We start from the raw sequence: 17,166 nt of genomic DNA on the forward strand, positions 1-17,166 counted from the left end.
TCCTACCAGTAGAATGTACAAGCTCCTAACAAAGTTATTCATTGTTGAACTAGGATGTATAAATAACAGTCATTGAGAAGACTCATGTATAGTAATTACTTTGCAAGTAAATTTCAAAAAGTAATTCTCTTAATTTAGACTATAATTTAAAGGAACATGCTAGAACAGCGTTTCTCAGCCTCAACATAATTGACATTTGGGCTGGATAATTCATTGTTGTGGGGCCTGCCCTGTACACCGTAGGATGTTTAGTAGCATCCCTGGCATCTACCCACCAGATGCCAGATGCACACCACTACCCACTGTCCACTGCCCAAGTTGAACAACCAAAACTGTCTCCAGACACAACCAAATGTCCCCTGGGTGGTCCTCAATTGAGAAGCACTGGTCTAAAATAATGCAAATTACAGATTATAACCTACATATGTCAATATGAAAATCTCACTAATGATTCGTAGTAGCCTACTTCCAAGATGAGTTCAACCACCCCCACCTTCTGATATTCATGTCATTATGTAGTCCCCTCCCCCACACTGTATCAGGGTTGGTCTGTGTGACCAATAGAATACATCAAAGGGATAGTATGTGACTTCCAAGGTGGGGTCATAAAAACACTGTGTGGCTTCTGTCTTGTTCTTTCTTGGATCATTTGCTCTGGGGGATGCCAGCTGCCTTGTCAGGAGTAGCAACTCTATGGAGAGGCCTTCAAGGTGAGGAATGAAGGCCTCCATGCAACCACCATGAGGAACTGAGGCCTCCTGCCAAAAGCTACCCCAGTAAGCTTGGAAGAAGATCCTCCAGCCTTATCAAGTCTTCAGATGACTGCAGATCTAGCCAACAACATCTTAATGCCAACCTCACGAGAGATCTTGAGCTAGAACCACCAACATACAGAAACTCTGAAACAATAAAGATTTGAAGTCACTGGGTTTTAGGGTAATTTGTTACAAAACAGGCCACTAACACAGAACTATACTTCTGTCTGTCTCCTCAAACATAAAAACCCTGGCAAGTATATGAACCCTTACCACTTAGTAACAGGATCACTGCATTGTTTATCAAAGACCCAAATGACTGATTGATAGTAGCAATTTACCTTTTTTAAGCAAAAAGGAGATAAACAGGCTCAAAACTGTTTCTCCTTAATTTAAAGTGTAGTTTAGAGGGAGAAAATCAGAACAGACTGGTGACTTGATTTATGTGGTAAAATAAAATATTTTCTACTAAGAAGTCCTTGAAAATCCTCATGGAGATCACATACCTAAGCTGGTAGCTCACAGTGTCCTCTATCCCATGATACAGCCACTAAACACAGGGCTTTCAGTAGGAGGAATTTAAGATTTAATTGTGGCTCAGGCTCAATGGTGATGATCCATGGGATGACAGAAACTCTATAAGCAAAGCTCAGTTTCCCCAGATGTCTTGTAAATCCAAAAGTCACTGCCAGGCTTCCTACTGCCACAGGGACATGTGTTATCCTACTTCGTACATAAAAAATAAAATAATTACTAAGTGAATCTTTAAATTTTATCTTACTAGGAATAAACAATATTCCAAGCAAATGGATTCCTATTTCTTACATAACTTGGAAAGCCTCTTGTACTTAAACCATGTCTGATGGTGTTACGGGCTAAATTGCGCCCCACCTCCCCGGCCCTGCCCAATTTATATGTTGAAGTACTAACTCCCAGTACCCCAGAATGTGATGATATTTGGAGATGGGGTCTTTACCGAGGTAATTAAGTTAAAATGAAGTCACTAGGGAGGGTCCTAATCCAAAACAATGGATGTCCTTTTATGAGAAGAACAGGCCACACACAGAGAAAGACCACATGAAGACACAGGGAGAAGATGTCCATGTACAAGTCAAGGAGAGAGGTCTCAGAAGAAACCAACCCTGCCGAAACCTTAATTTCAGACTTTGAGTCTCCAATTGTGTGAAAATTAATTTCTGTGGTTTAAGCCCCTAGAGTTTGTGGTAGTCTGTCATGGCAGCCCTAGCAAATTCAGAGGGTCATCTGGTGACTTCTGTGTTTACCAGGTCCTCTGTGATCCTGAATCTGGTCACTTCTGCAGAAACCATGTCACCAGAAAATGAACATGCAGACCATGACTTTAGATTCCAGAATAGAAAAGTATATGACAATGTTTTTATATTCCCCAAAATGATCCACTGAATTGAAGCCTCTCTTATTCTGGCCTTCTTGACTTTTACCAATACTTCTAGTATCAGAAGAGGGAGAAAAAACAGAATTAACTCCAGCCACTGAAGTAGAAATAACTGAAGACCCTCTCCAAAATGACCGTGGAAAGGGTTACTGAATCTTGATGAGTATAATCCAGGGCAAAGGATTTACTGAAGGAATGCCCATTTTGTTGAATATGAGTTCAGAGATGATTTGCCATTAAAGTGTAGATTCTGAGCAGGTGGGATGGAGAGGATGGTCTCCTCATACTACTACTGATTTGGCTATCACTTAGGATAATATCCTCAGGCAAACTGTTACTGAGGGAGAAAGCAAAGCTTTCAATGAATTAAGACAGTTGAACAGCAGGATTTTTAAGGAGAAGTCATAGTAATGACAAATTATTCTGAAGTCCATATGTCATGGAAACAGCAAGGTACGAAAAGGACAATTTACTACATCAAATACCAGCTTCATTTGTTGAGCATTTATTAGGTCCAGTGCTTTGTTAAATAGCAAACACACATCTTTAAATCGTCACACCAACCTCTAACAGGTATTGCATATCACCCCCAATCAAAGATGAAAAGTAAGTTCAGAGAGGCTATACAATTATATATCCATACAGTAATATATAATTATATACTTATGTGGAATAAATATGATTACAATTACTTTTACATTTTTCCTCTTTCATTGCTTTTTAAAATGTGCCTACTAGAAAATTTTAAATTACAGGTTATTTGCATTCTATTTCTATTGGATAGTAGTATTCTATATTACATTGACTAGCCTCTTCTGGAAATCTAGAAAGTACTGTATTGAAATTAGTCCTAGTAGATATTTAACTAGAAATCTAAGGAATTAAGTTTCTGATACGTTCAACTTACAAAACGAGATGAGTTATCATTTTTCACAGTCTTCGCATTTCCAAATGATTCCAGAATTGGATTGGCTTGCAAAAGCTGCCGTTCAAGTTCCCCCTAAAAGACATTACGCATACACACATGTACACATACACACATAAATAAAAGCAGATGTTATGTTAATCCAGTTTCTTTACTCCAGTCCTCAGGGAAAAAACAAAGTGAGACAACACAAAAACTGCCTCTTCCCCCAGTGCTTTTCTTTTACTTTACCATAAGCACCCTTGGCTGACTTACTCTTGGCCATGGGAGGCTCTGCTGAAGGAAAAAAGTTAGCACCTCTAAAGTGATCACAAGGAGCAGAAAAATGGCACACTGATCAGAGGGGATCAATTTAAGGACAGGGCACATAAATAGGCAGAAATTCTGAAAACAAAACAGAGAAACTTGTTTTCATGAAATAAAATTTAGCATGACACTTCAATTAGGAACATAGTAATACTTCTATGTTATATTTTAATAATGTAGAGTGGGCAATGTCCTCACCTATCTCCAGGATCAGAGATGACAAAGGTGGCAATACTTCTGACTTCTTGCTCAAATTTAAAAGGCTAAGTACAGAGTATTTGATACAATGTATATTTTACTCAGTGTCTTATATATGCAAATTAGGCTACAAAACAGATTTTACAAAAAGATGTGAGTATATTAATATGTGCTTTAATCATGAGACACAACAGAAGGCTGGATGAGAAAGCATGATGTCATTTCTGGCCATAAAAGCACTAGAAAGTGATGCTGTGTTCCTGGAATGTAATTTCGGAACTGTATCGTATGATTTCAGTAAATCTGCTTTTTCCAAACACAAATCTTACCCCTGTATTTGAAAATACGCACAGTATTCTAGGGCTAACAAAAGAAAGGAATAAAAACCACTAGCAGTCCTGACCGGTGTTGCTCAGTTGGTTGGAGGGTCATCCTGTGCATCAGAAGGTCACAGGTTCAATTCCTGGTCAGGGCACATAACTAGATTGCGGGTTCATATAGGAGGCACCCAATCAAAGTATCTCTCTCACATCGATGTTTCTTTCTCTTTCCCTTTCTCTCTCTGAAAATCAGTTAAAAAAAAAAACCACCACTAGCAAATGTGATTCTCTAAGGGAAAAAGGAATATAAGGAAACTCACATAAGATTTATTAATTAATGGCCATGTGCTATGTGATTAATTATGCTATAATCAAATCCAAAAACAAGAACAAATATATTGCCAAATGGACTCCTGTACTCAGCTGAAAGGGCGGGGAAATTTTCCTTATTTGTCTACTCTGTAGCATTTATCTGGATTGTCCAGACTCCCACAGGTCTTAATTACTGTCTATGATTGTGTTTTACTGAGACCAGTCAGGAACTAGTCTTTTTGAGAACCCCAGCTACGAGAGTTCCTTTCTTGGCATTAGATGATGATATGCTCCCTGTACAGTGAATTGTCTAGTTTATTAACTTCAAAACCCCAGATTATTTCTGATGTAAATCTTTCTAAATATTATATGCTACCCAAATTTCTTAAACATGGTATCCTGAGCCAATGACTGAGAGTCCTCATTAAAAATGTTAGTTATTCTGTGATAAGACAGAGTGTCCTTCCCCTGAGGTTGAGTCCAACCGTGTGCCTATGGCCAAAATCCTGCAAAGCCCTGGTGCTGGCTCTGCAATCCTTCATGAGAATGTAGAAACCGTCAGAAAACACCCACTTTTGATTAGTGGGGCATTACCTTTATAATATTAAGCATCTACTGTTAGGTCAAGGAATTAGAACAAATTCCTCAAAATTATACACTACCCTGCCAAATAAAACCATAATGAGCCTGGCCAGCTTGGCTCAGTGGTTAAGCATCGACCTACGATCCAGGAGATGGGGGTTTGATTCCTGGTCAGGGCACATGCAAGGCTTGTAGGCTTGATTCCCAGTAGGGGGCGTGCAGGAGGGAGCCGATCAATGACTCATCGTTGATGTTTCTAGCTCTCTCTCCCTCCCTTCCTCTCTCTGAAATCTAAGATATATTTAAAAAACAGCAACAAAAAAAACTGTAATGAAAATATTTCAGGTAATAATCTACCTTTATAATGTTTTCCTGACTTGGAAGGTGAGGCAAGTGTTGCATACATTATTTTACTATTCCCTACACATGGCTGCAAGGATTCTGTGGGTCAACATTACTGATTCTTTTCCTTCCTCGTGTGTTTGTATGTGTGAAACCTGACTCTCTCCTGTTGGCTTATAGTAGCGATTTTCAACCTTTTTCATCTCATGGCACATAAACTAATAAAATTCTGCGGTACACCAAAAAATATATTTTTTGCCAATCTGACAAAAAAATAGGTATAATTTTGATTCATTCACACTGGACAACTATTGTTGTGCTGCCTGTTGTCATTTTTTAATTTGACAATCTAAGGAAAAAGAGGTCAATGCCCTGACTAAATAATCAGGTACTGCATGTTTTAAAAATTCTTATGGCACCGTGGCTGAAAATCACTGGCTTATGGTAATTGGCTGCATTCCCTGCTCCCTGTTCAGTCATTTATGAGTCAAAATGATAAGCTAGAAATATTTGCTGAATAAATGTATAATCCGAGGTCCTAAAAACATTCTAGAAGTATTTGGGGAAGGGACAGTGGTAGGCTCAAAGGTGGTAATAAGATTTGGGTTAAGGGTCCTCACAGCCACGGTAGTAACTGGACTTGGGCACTTCCCCATCCCTGCTTTGGGGCCATTATATTAACAGTGCCGTGGTATTACTTCTGTCCTGATGGATTTGTGGCATCAGTGAGACCAGGCAAAGACCTCAGACACTCACAAATAAATCACAAAGGCTTGACACAAACTAACACCATAAAACATGCAAAAATGGTCTTACATTAAGAAATTACCACTAAACGTGATCATTTCTGTTATGTTAAGCAATTTCATATTTAAACAGTGCCAAGATCTCTCAACCAAGTGATAATGCCACTTGTAAGCCATCGGGGGCAGTGACTAAGTGTTAACCCTTCTGCTAGAATTGGATGTATAGTGTCTCTTATTTCTGTTCAATATAATGAGAAACGTCATTTGAGAATGTGGAAAACAGCAGCATTAGCTGTTGAAATTATTTTTAAAATTCTAAGTATTTAGAATTAGATGATATTTTAAAGGTATACCAATCACGATGAAAACCCTGTTTATTACATAGCTCATCATATACACTTGCCTGCCCGCACCCCGACAGGTATAGGATGAGATTAAAATTGGTAACAAATATGTATCTCTTTCAACATTTCAGTTCAGTCATCAAGGGGAATCAGGCTGAGATCATTCTGCACCTGCAGCCCAAGAGGGCAAAGAAGCGCTGTCTCACCGACCACAAGAGGACGGATAAAACGCAGTGGCAGCCACCAGTCAAGATGTGGAGAAATAGACTCTAACCACGACTGGCAGGCCCGTTCCAGCACTTGCTGGCTATCATCTTGTGTCTCAGTTCAAGGCTGTTTAGGCCAATAGATACAAAGTCAGCCTGAAGCTGCTGCCTGGCTTTGGGGCAGGTGAGCTGGCTAGAAGGAGTCATTCTTAGGAAACAGTCAAGCTTAGGACATTAGTTGTTTTCAAATCTTCTCTGAAACTGCACTGTGCTCAGGCTCAGGGGTGGCACGAACACTGCGCTGGCTCTGGGTCTGTTACCAGTAATGACAATGAGGGAAGAGGGCGCGGAAACTGTACTTTCAGTTGCCTGGGGGATAAAGCCAAATAAGACTTAATTTTATTATAGAAACGACATCAAAAGTTTATAGGTAACAAGTTTATAGTAAATATTGTTTACTTCAGTATTGTGAGCTTAAGTTAAAAAAATTGATGTCTCTTATATTTGTTCATATTTCCATAAGTTTCAAAGGCAAATATAGAAAGGACTGATTATTCCACACTGCCAGGATGGAGAGAATAAAAAGACAGTGACAAGTACTGGCAAGAATATAGAGAAACTGGCACCTTCCTAAACTGCTGGTGAAAATGTAAAAAATGGTACAGTTGCTTTGAGAAACAGTTTGGCAGTTTCTCAAAATGTTAAACAGAAAGTTACCATGATCCTAGGTACCCATCCAAGAGAATTGAAACTTACGTGCATACAAAACTTGTATGCAAATGTCCACTGCAGCATTATTCATAATGTCCCCAAAATGTGAACAATCCAAATATCCACCAACTGATGAATGGATTAACAAAATGAAACATTTAATACGATGGATTATTCGGCCATAAAAAGGAATGGAATAGTTATACCTGCTACAACATGAATGAACCTTGAAAACATTATGCTAAGTGAAAGAACAGTCACAGAGAACCACACAGTATACAGTTCTATTCATACGAAGTATCCAGAATAGGTGAATTCACTGAGACAGAAAGTATTTTAGTGATTTCCAGGGCTGGGAGGAAAACAAAGGTAACTCCTAATAGGTACAGGGGCTTCTTTTGGGGTGATGAAAATGGTCTAAAATTCACTGCAGTGATAATTACATATACTTAGGAACACTGAACTGTATACTTCAAATGAATGAATTTTATGGCACATGAATCAAACCTCTAAATAAAGCTGATTTTTAAGAATAAGCAAACAGACAAATAAATAAAAGACCCACAAAACCAGGAGCCTAGAAATGCCCTCCTTTTTGTTTTTACGATTCATACTACTGTCTAGTGATAAAATGCTCGAAATGTACACGAATGGTTCCTGGGAACCTGAGTAAGTTTTGCCTATGAATTCAATATAAATCCACAAACCAGTGATATCAAGCTAAAAGAAGCACTGACTCGCAAGGTATAGACTTTCAACATTATAATTATTACTTTACGGCAGTCACTCTCAAAATGGGGCATGGAAGAAAGGGGCACCCAAGAGGGTGAAGGGGGTGCGGGCAGGGAAGTAATTACTTGCTAGGACCCTCTCCAGGGTGTAACCATTCCCTGCTACTCATGAGTATCTCATATTCCTTAAGTATCCTGGGGAAGAAAAATTAATTGAGAATCAGTGCTCTTCTCATGTTTCTAAAAACATAAGCGTAGCTACTCTTTGACTAGACTATTATTAAATAAACTTGGGAAAAGCAGCTTGACGATTCTGTGCACAGGAAATACATGCAGTAAGACATGCAAATCAAGGACAGTGAAGTGCGGTTGCCTTCAAGAGAACTTGCTACCCAGGGACTGATTTGACCCAAAGTAAAAGCGAGGGGGAGCATGCTACTCACATACAACAGGGAGCCACTTGGTAGTTTAAAATGACATCGAAACAAAATGTTAACAATGATTTATGTCTTCCAAAGAGGACTGGAAAACCTAAATCTGTACTTTATTTAAGTAGGGACCTAAGTACCTATTAGAAGGACAAAAGTTGGTTTCTGGTCTAGCGGTTCCTCCTTTAACTAGCAAAGAAGCCTTTAAATATCCTATAGGATGATTATTTCATTAACCCTTCCAATTGGCATGAATGGTCTTGTCTGCAGCTAAAAGAGCAAAAGAAACCACAGGCCTTCAGAGGTATAGTACAGCTTTGGGATCTGAGAATTTCTTACAATTTCAACAAAGATACCTGAAAATCTTATTATCTGTGACTATTCCTTTATTTCTATTCTATTCTATTAGAATAGAAACTTAAAAGTTTCTTTATAGTAATAGATTATTTCCATAACTCAATATCCTTCTTCTTTTATATTAGCTTTGTAACATTTTGTTTATGGAAGACAGACAAACCAAAGCCATTCCCAGCTAGGGAAGGATTAGGTGCAAGTACAGACGTCCCCTTCTACCTGAGGCACCTGGCTCCTCTCTGCCCTCCCTCTCATCTCAGGAGCAGCAAGTGCTCCAGTTCGTGGTGTGTTCACTGCGCTGCTCAGTGGAGCTAAAAGGTGGGCATCTGATGGTCATTAAGAATGACACTCCAGCAATACTTGCTGTAGATAAAATAATTCTAATTTTATGAAATACAAAGAGGCCTTTAGGTGAAAACACATACGGCCATAAAATTTGAACAGATTAGAAATTTGTTAACCCAAAAGGTACCACCTTTAAAGTCAAAGCCCCAAATTCAAAGTTTAATATATGGCACAAGGCCAGGCTTCCATGTGTCTAAGATGTATTAGCATAATTCCACCTCATGCGTGGCATATGAAACCCTGAGTTGACAGGCTTCATAAACATGTGATTCAATGTCATGATAAAAGGTAAATAATCACTAAAATTCATCTAGAAAACAAATTTCAAGCAAAACGCATGCTGCTTCTCATGAAATGAACAAGCCTCTAAGCAACAAATTTTCAAAATCAAAAATTTTTTTCTTAATAGAGCTTACTCAGAACTAATGGTATTTGTTTCTAGTAGAGACTCAATCTAAAGACAAAAATTAGTGCAAACACTCAAGACTAAGAAGCATAAGGAAAAGCACTTGCCTGGTGTTTCACTGGTTTAGGTGATTCCTGCTGCTCGTTACAAACAGATAAATGCAAATGTTAGCAAGGGTGGGTCCTTCCCTAGCAGGGAGCCACCTCCATAGCACCCAGTCACTGCGGCTCAGAACTGGGAGGGTTGGTTTGGCTGGCATTCTTTCAGGTCACATTAACTAACACTTCTGCACATCTACGAATTAAGGATAAATGGCATCTAAATTCTTACCCCTTTCTACCTTCAATTCTTCCCAAATTTCTACCCTCCCCTCAAGCTGCTGTGAGCAGTAGCAACAGGCTGCTCTGCAAAGTTCAGGAAGAACTGCTAAAAATATTGAGGGTCTTCTTTGGGTAGAAAATAAGTCTTCATAGGCACTGCTCATCAATTTTTAACAATTCTCACTACATCTCTGCAAAGAAATTAGGCTTCAAGCCACAACCATAATTCCAGTTTTCCCTGTTAGAATAACTAGTTGAGAGCCATTTCCTGACCAACTTGCTCCCTTTTAAGTGAAAAAAAGAGTTGCTGAGTGGGGAGTGGTGGGGACACTGTCAATGACAGCAGCACAATGTGTAGACCTGCTTCCTTAGTGTTTCTGAAATTGTAAAAGAGCAAATCTAAGATGTAAAACAACAGCCACAGAACAAGAACTTACAGGAATATTGTGGTCCTTTCGTCCCTTATGTGAAGAAGCAACATGAGCAAGGTACTGAATGACTTTCTTAGTGTTCTCTGTCTTCCCGGCACCCGATTCACCCCTGGAAGAAACAGGAACACAGGCCGCCTTAAGGAAAGCACAGCGCACACTCCAACAAAAGTATACTCGACAAAAGTAAACTAGGCGGAAATAAGAATTAGTAGAAAATAAAAAGAAAATAAGTAGGGGGGAAAAAACCTATCAGCAGTAGTTCGGAAACTATTGTTTTTAAATGGTATTAAATTAACCCAAATATTTTTGGTAGACGCCAGTAAGAGGTCAGGAAAATGTTCACAACACTTTTTGTTCTTGGCACTGGGGGTTCTGCCACAGAAGTGAAATTGATTAAGAGTGTTTGGGAAGAAATTCCTTAGCCCCAGAAACATATCCAGCACTGGAGATGGAATTCCTAAAAACAATTAAGTGAAGGTAACTTAATCTGAAGGAACTGAGTGATGCCCACTGATCACTGATACTCATCTCAGCCAGCCAAAGCTTTCTGAACTCATCCCTTATTCCAGGCGAATGATGGTTCTCTCCCTGGTACCAGTACACAGTAACCTGTACCCATTTCAGTTAAACACCTTCACAGCAAATGCTGGCCTCCCACATTGGGGTCCCTGTGACAAGGGCCGTGGCACTGTGCATCTGTTTACTTGCATGTATGTGTTTATTTATTTCTGTTGGTTTCCTTTTAATCTACATAACCTTGTATAGTGTTGACACATGGCCAGTACACAATTTGTAGAGAAAATGAATGAATACTATGAATTCCGTTATGAACTAGGTGGGACAAATGCCTTATATTTTCAAATGAGGCTGGCACATTTCGCTTACTTCTACCTAGTGCTGAGCTGGAAATTCAGGTAAGCTGCTAGCATGCAATGATACCTGAATTGTGTTCTCTCTGCTCAAATATTTAAGGTTCCCTAAGACATAATCAAAGCAAACCTACCTTGACAATCAAAATCTCAATTTAGATCAAAATTTAAAATTAAATATATAAATTATTTTTTTTAAAAACCAAAAACTCAAAAATGTTATTCGATACATTGCCAACTAATAATCCTCGAAACCTGTTTTTTCTAACAAACTTTAACCCTTTCTTAGAATTATACTATTTGAACTGCCCACAGCATGATTTTTTCAGTAGGTTTACTGGTTGCCTTATCGTCCTAACTCTCCACACCCAGATACCCACAATCTCAACCGCAGGGGGTGAGCAAAGGGATCCTCTTGACCAACTGGTTGTATGGCTTTAAGTAAAGCAATTATCTTCTCTGGGCATCAGCATCACCATCTATAAAGTGTAGGAACTGAATTAGGTCCTTTTTTAGCTCCAAGATTCGATGATTCTAGATATAACCCACTTATTGATTTATGAGAATATTTTACATATTAAGATTACTAACCACCATCTATTATTATATTAACCACTATCTATTGTTATACTATCTGTTGTTATATTAAAATTCATCCCCTTCTTTGTTTTGCCATGTAGAAGTTTTGAATCTTACGTAGTCAAATTGATAAACTTTCTTGTAATGCTTCCTCTGCTTGTAGTCACACTTAAAAAGGCCTTTTCTGCACCAAGATTACGTCCATCTATATTCTCATTTTAAATTATCTATATTGTTAAATCTATCTGCATTTTCTTCCAGAGCTCTGATGGTTTCACTTTTTATAATTAAATCTTTAATCAATTTGAAAAAACAATTTATGGTTGGAGGTCAATATTTAATCTAATATCCCCCCAAATGATTCAGCCTATATCCTAGTATCAGTGGTTCACAAAGAGTAATTCTCTAGTGATATGAAATGTTATCTTGATCTTATACTCACTCCTTACACATATGGCTTATTCCAAAGCCAGTACCACACTGCAGTAGTTTTGAAATACGACCAAAGCACACATAATTTTTCTTCTTTAAAAAAAAAAAACCACTAAGTAGTCTCTGAGGTTTATATTTTCAGATAAACCAAATAATTCTGTTCTGCTATGCCTCCTCCATCTCCTGCTCTCCTGAATAAAAAACAACAGGTGGAATTTTGAGTTAAATGACATTAACATATACATGATTTTTAGAAGAAATGGTGTCTTCATCTGTCTTTTAATTTTGTATTTTTCTAAGTTCAAAACAAGCAAGGACCATTTGTCTTATCCATCTTTAAAATCATAGTGCCTAGCATAGTAAGTTCTGCTGAGTACATGAATATAGGTCCTGTGCATGTTTTGTTAAGTTTACCCCTAGGCTCTTTTAAATATCTATTGTTCCTGTCACTAATGTCCTTTCATCACCATTCTATTTTCTACCTGGCTGCCACTGGTACATAGATAATTAAGGTCATAATTTTCATTCATTTATTGCATAAATATTTACAAGTCAGCTTCTATGTGTTGGGCATTCTTCTGAGTGCTACAGATACAGCTGTGAAAAAAATCCATGTCCTTACAGAGCTTGAGTTTAGGGGAAGAGACAAAAAATAAACATGAAAAATAAGATGCTTCAAAGGACCCTCCCTGTGCATGTGAGGGTCCAGGAAGAGCTTCCTGAAAGCTGAGCAGGGCTAGCAAGTGAAGAGCTGGGGCAGTGTTCAGGCCGATGGAAAGACAAACACAAAAGCCCCAAAGTGGGAAAAAGCTTGGTATATTCTAGGAACCAGCAGCCTGTGTGTAGGATTTGATATAACTAACCAGCAAGGCAGAGAACAGCAGGCGACCTTGATGAAGTAGGAACAGGGTGGATGTGATGCACCCAGGGGTCACGGGAAAGAACGTGGATTTTACTCAAGTGTAATTTCCTAATAGCTATGGTAGTGGTTTTCTGTGTTTTGTTCTTAACTTTATTCAACATACTTAGTGTTTCAAGGTTAATCATATGTTGGCTGTCAGTTTCAAACATAATTTTTACTATGCTAAGAAACGAGACTCTCCTGTAGACTGATGACTTGTCTTGAGAACAGGTGACTAACTTTTCAGCTGGTCTGCCTCTGTGGTCTCTCAGCTCACTCCTCTCAACTGGATACGCTTCCCTCTGTCCTCAAAGCACTTTGCCCCTCCCATCACACTTACTGGGCTGTACTTCAACAATTTGTTTATGAACTCTGATACAGTTCATATATTTCAGTCTATGGAGACTTTGCTATAGAAAATAGTTTCAAAACTAGATGTATTTCAATACCTTACTGCTGAGTTGCCAGGAAGGGAAATGATGAGCCTTATATTCTCCGCCAAAAATGGGGAAAAGAGCCTCTACTGTATAAGGCAGTTGTGAAGAAAAGTACAGTCCATCTAAAGCGCACAATTAGTATTCAATAAACAATGCCATTATTGGCCCTCAACTGGAGGTCATCTAAATCACTAAACTCTAAATTACTTCATGAATCAATGGTGTTAGTAGAGTGGTTAAGAGTGTGGGCTACGGTGTCAAAATGAGCCACCTAGATTCAAACCCTGCCTACCATTTCCTGGCTATGGGGCTTCAGGCAAGTTACTGAGCTCTGAGCCTCAGCTTATAATCCTTTAAAATGAGGTAAAGTGCCCAGCCGGGTGTGGCTCAGTGGTTGAGCATCGACCTAGGATCCAGGTGATCGGGGTTCAATTCCTGGTCAGGGCACATGCCCGGGTTGCGGGCTCAATCCCCAGTCAGGGGGTGCAGGAGGCAGCCAATCAGTGACTCTCTCATCATTGATGTTTCTATCTTTCTGTCCCTCTCCCTTCCTCTCCCTGAAATCAATAAAGATATATTTAAAAAAATAAAATAAAATAAAATGAGGTAAAGTTACTTCCTAGAACTGAGATCATACATGTGAGGACCCACGCACTGCACCTGGCCAAAGCCTCTCAGTAAATGGCTACAGGAGTAGTAGTAACAGCTATGATGACGATCAGTAAAGATGATGGTAAAGGTATTTATTAACAGAGGCTTTATAAAGACCTCTGATTTGAATATGAGAGTGGTGGCTGGATCTAAAGGAATACAATTCTTGGAAAAAGGTTTTTTTTAAAGGGCAATGGCACATCTGTCCCAGACGGAAGCAAAGAAAATAAAGCAGCTTGAACAAAAGTAACAGGAAAAGGGAATGAAAAAGAAAGCTCAGCAGACTTCTCTTGAAGATCAGGAGAATCCTAAGAGGAAAACAGGACCAGATCTCAAAGAGCAGAGGGACAAAGGGAATGTGACCTCATTTCCACCAACGCACAATCTGCTAACCTGGTGGTTCTATCCTGGCAGTGGCTGCCTGCCTCATCACTGGTCTCTGTGGTTCCAGGGCAAGGCTAACAGGAACACAAACCAGGAGCCTGCTGCATGGGGTGCCCTGTGTCTGCTGCAGCACTTTCAGACATAAAAGACTAGGACGGAGTTTCTAATCGGAAGGTATTTTCATTTTCTAGAGAGGTCTATGGCTTTCACTGGCTTCTCCAAGGGATGTGCAATCCCAAACAAAAGCATAAAAAACAAGCATGGTAAGGAGCAGTGAAGGAGAGCACTAATAAGGGATCAATTCCAGATCTTTCCCGAATCCCTCTGGACCATGGTGTTTCCCCAGCGAGAAACCCCTTTCCCAGGTCTTAGTTCTGTTTCTATTCTCTCAAATTGTCTAGCTTCAAAAATACCCTTTGCCTGGAATTCTTGCTTTAGATAACGTCAATTTGAAAAACAACATACATGTAAAACATTAGTCAATTTCTTGTAGTTTCAAAACTGTTAGAAAGCAGTCTACTAGGAAGAGCAGAAAATTTGTGATAAGATAGGCTTGGGTTTGAGTTCTCCATCACACATGTAAATGGGGATAACAGGGGTGTTGCAAAGATTAATGGAGATATTTGCAAAGATGTCAGCTCCCTTTCCTGGAAGATTTGCCCAGAACATTTTAAACTTAGAATTATAAGTTGATTTGCATACTTCTTTACCCCCATAATGTAGCCACAACTGAGACACAGCTATAATAACCTAAAAATTCGCATAGTTCTAAGACTTGAGGAAATCTAAGTGTCATTTGAAAAGCAAACTGAGGTCTAGAAAAGCTGACTGTCTGACCTAGGGTCACAGAGCTAGTTCATGGTAGAAAGAATGGGACAAGAAAGAATTCCAGACTTGTATCTGGAAACATAGTATTTCAACTAAACCATATTGTTGCCTTAGCTATTTTTTTAAGACTTAATTTTTTAATAGCAGTTTTAGGTTTATAACACAACTGAAAGGAAGATACGGAGATTTCCCATGTATCCCTTCCCCCTGCCCCCGCCATGCACAGCCTCCTCCACTATCAACATCACTCACCAGAATGGCACATTTTTTTTAACCCAGGATGAGACCAAAGTTCATAGTTTACCTTAGGGTTCACTGTGGGAGTTGTGCATTCTATGGATTTGAACAAATGTGTAATGACTTGTATCAACTATTATAGTTAATACAGTGTTTTCATTGCCCTAAAAATCCTCTGTGCTCTGCCTATCCGCCCCCCCCCCCGCCCCCCGGGCAAACGCTGATCAGCTTACTCTCTCTATAGTTTTGCCTTTTCCAGAATGTCACATAGGTGGAATCATATTATGCAACCTTCTCAGATTGGCTTCCTTCACTTAGTAATCTGCATTTAAGGTTCCTCTGTGTCTTTTCAGGGCTTGAGAGCTCATTTCCTTTTAGCACTGAATGTCCGGCTGTACCACAGTTTCATTCATTCACCTGCTGAAGAACATCTTGGTTGCTTCCAAGTTTGGGCAATTATGAACAAAACTGCTATGAACTTTGCTGTGCACGTTTCTGTGTGGACTTGTTTTCAACTCCTTTGGGTAAATAAATACCAAGGAGTTCAACTGCTGAATTATATCATAAGAGAATGTTTAGTTTTTTAAGAAACCCAAACTGTCTCTCAAGTGGCTGTACCACTCTGCATTCCCACCAACAAAAAGAAAGAGTTGCTGCTGCTCCACACTTCGCCAGCGTTTGTCGTCAGCTGTTCCAGGCTTCAGCCATCCTCGCAGGTGTGCAGCGATGATGCTATACGACGTGAAATGTCATCTTCTTTTGCCATCTGTGTATCTTCTTTGGTGAGATGTCTGTAAAGGTCTTTGGCCATTTTAAAATTGGTTTCCTTTTCTTATTGTTGAATTTTAAGAGTTCTTTGTACATTTTGGATAACAGTCTTTTATAAGATGTTACTTTTTGCAAATATCTTCTCAAAATCTATGGCTTATCTTCTCATTCTCTTGACAGTGTCTTTTGCAGAGCAGTTTTTCATTTTAATGAAGTGCAGATTATCAATGATTTCTTTCACGGATTGTGTCTTTGGTGTTGTATGTAATCAGGCATCTAGGTTTTCTCCTGTTATCTTCTGGGACTTTTATATTCTGTATTTGACATTTAGGTTTATGATCCACTTGAGCTCATTCTTTGAAGGGTGTAAGGTCTGTGTCTAGATTAACTGGTTGTTCCCGAACCACTTGTGAAAGAGACCATCTTTGCTGCATTTATTGCCTTTGATCCTTTGTTAAAGATCAGTTCACTTACTTTTATAGGGTCTATTTATAGGTTGCCTTAGCTATTTAATCAATTCTATTGACTTGACTATCTTAACACTTTTAAGGCCTGTTATTCAGAACAAAAATCAACTGTTTTAATCCCAGGCTGGCTTGGTCATCAGCATTTAAGGTAAAATCAGATAAAATTCCTTAACAAAAGAAATCTATTGTCACATTCTGATAGAAGGCTGAAGTAACCACTATTTTACAATTGTTGCATTACATTTAAATACACTTTAAAGGAAAAACAACTTGAATTAACCAGAAGTTAGTCATAAAATGTAAACAGTATTCTTCAAAAGAGGGGGCTTAGATAACAAAGTAAATTCCTCACCAAGAGCAACTGTTGTGTGAATTTTAATTCTAATGATAAAGAAAGTCAGCAGGAGGATTATACTCTTAACAGGCTTTCACTTCCA

The 17,166-nt window shown here is 38.9% G+C and overlaps 1 protein-coding gene across 3 annotated transcripts in view; it reads right to left on the bottom strand.

The window, feature by feature from the left end:
• MYH10 (myosin heavy chain 10) overlaps window positions 1–17,166 on the bottom strand; it is a 131,073-nt gene that overhangs the window by 76,678 nt on the left and 37,229 nt on the right. For 2 of the 3 annotated variants that reach the window (XM_081161901.1, XM_081161903.1), the window contains 3 exons: window positions 10,183–10,285; window positions 9,533–9,562; window positions 3,077–3,169 (listed from right to left, as the gene is read on the bottom strand). In XM_081161901.1, coding sequence (XP_081018027.1) covers window positions 3,077–3,169; window positions 9,533–9,562; window positions 10,183–10,285 — 226 coding nt within the window. The remainder of the gene's footprint in view (window positions 1–3,076; window positions 3,170–9,532; window positions 9,563–10,182; window positions 10,286–17,166) is intronic. The other variant, XM_081161902.1, reaches the window with a different exon arrangement.

The sequence above is a fragment of the Miniopterus schreibersii genome (assembly GCF_964146895.1).
Source record: "Miniopterus schreibersii genome assembly, chromosome: 16".
NCBI classification, from domain to species: Eukaryota; Metazoa; Chordata; class Mammalia; order Chiroptera; family Miniopteridae; genus Miniopterus; species Miniopterus schreibersii.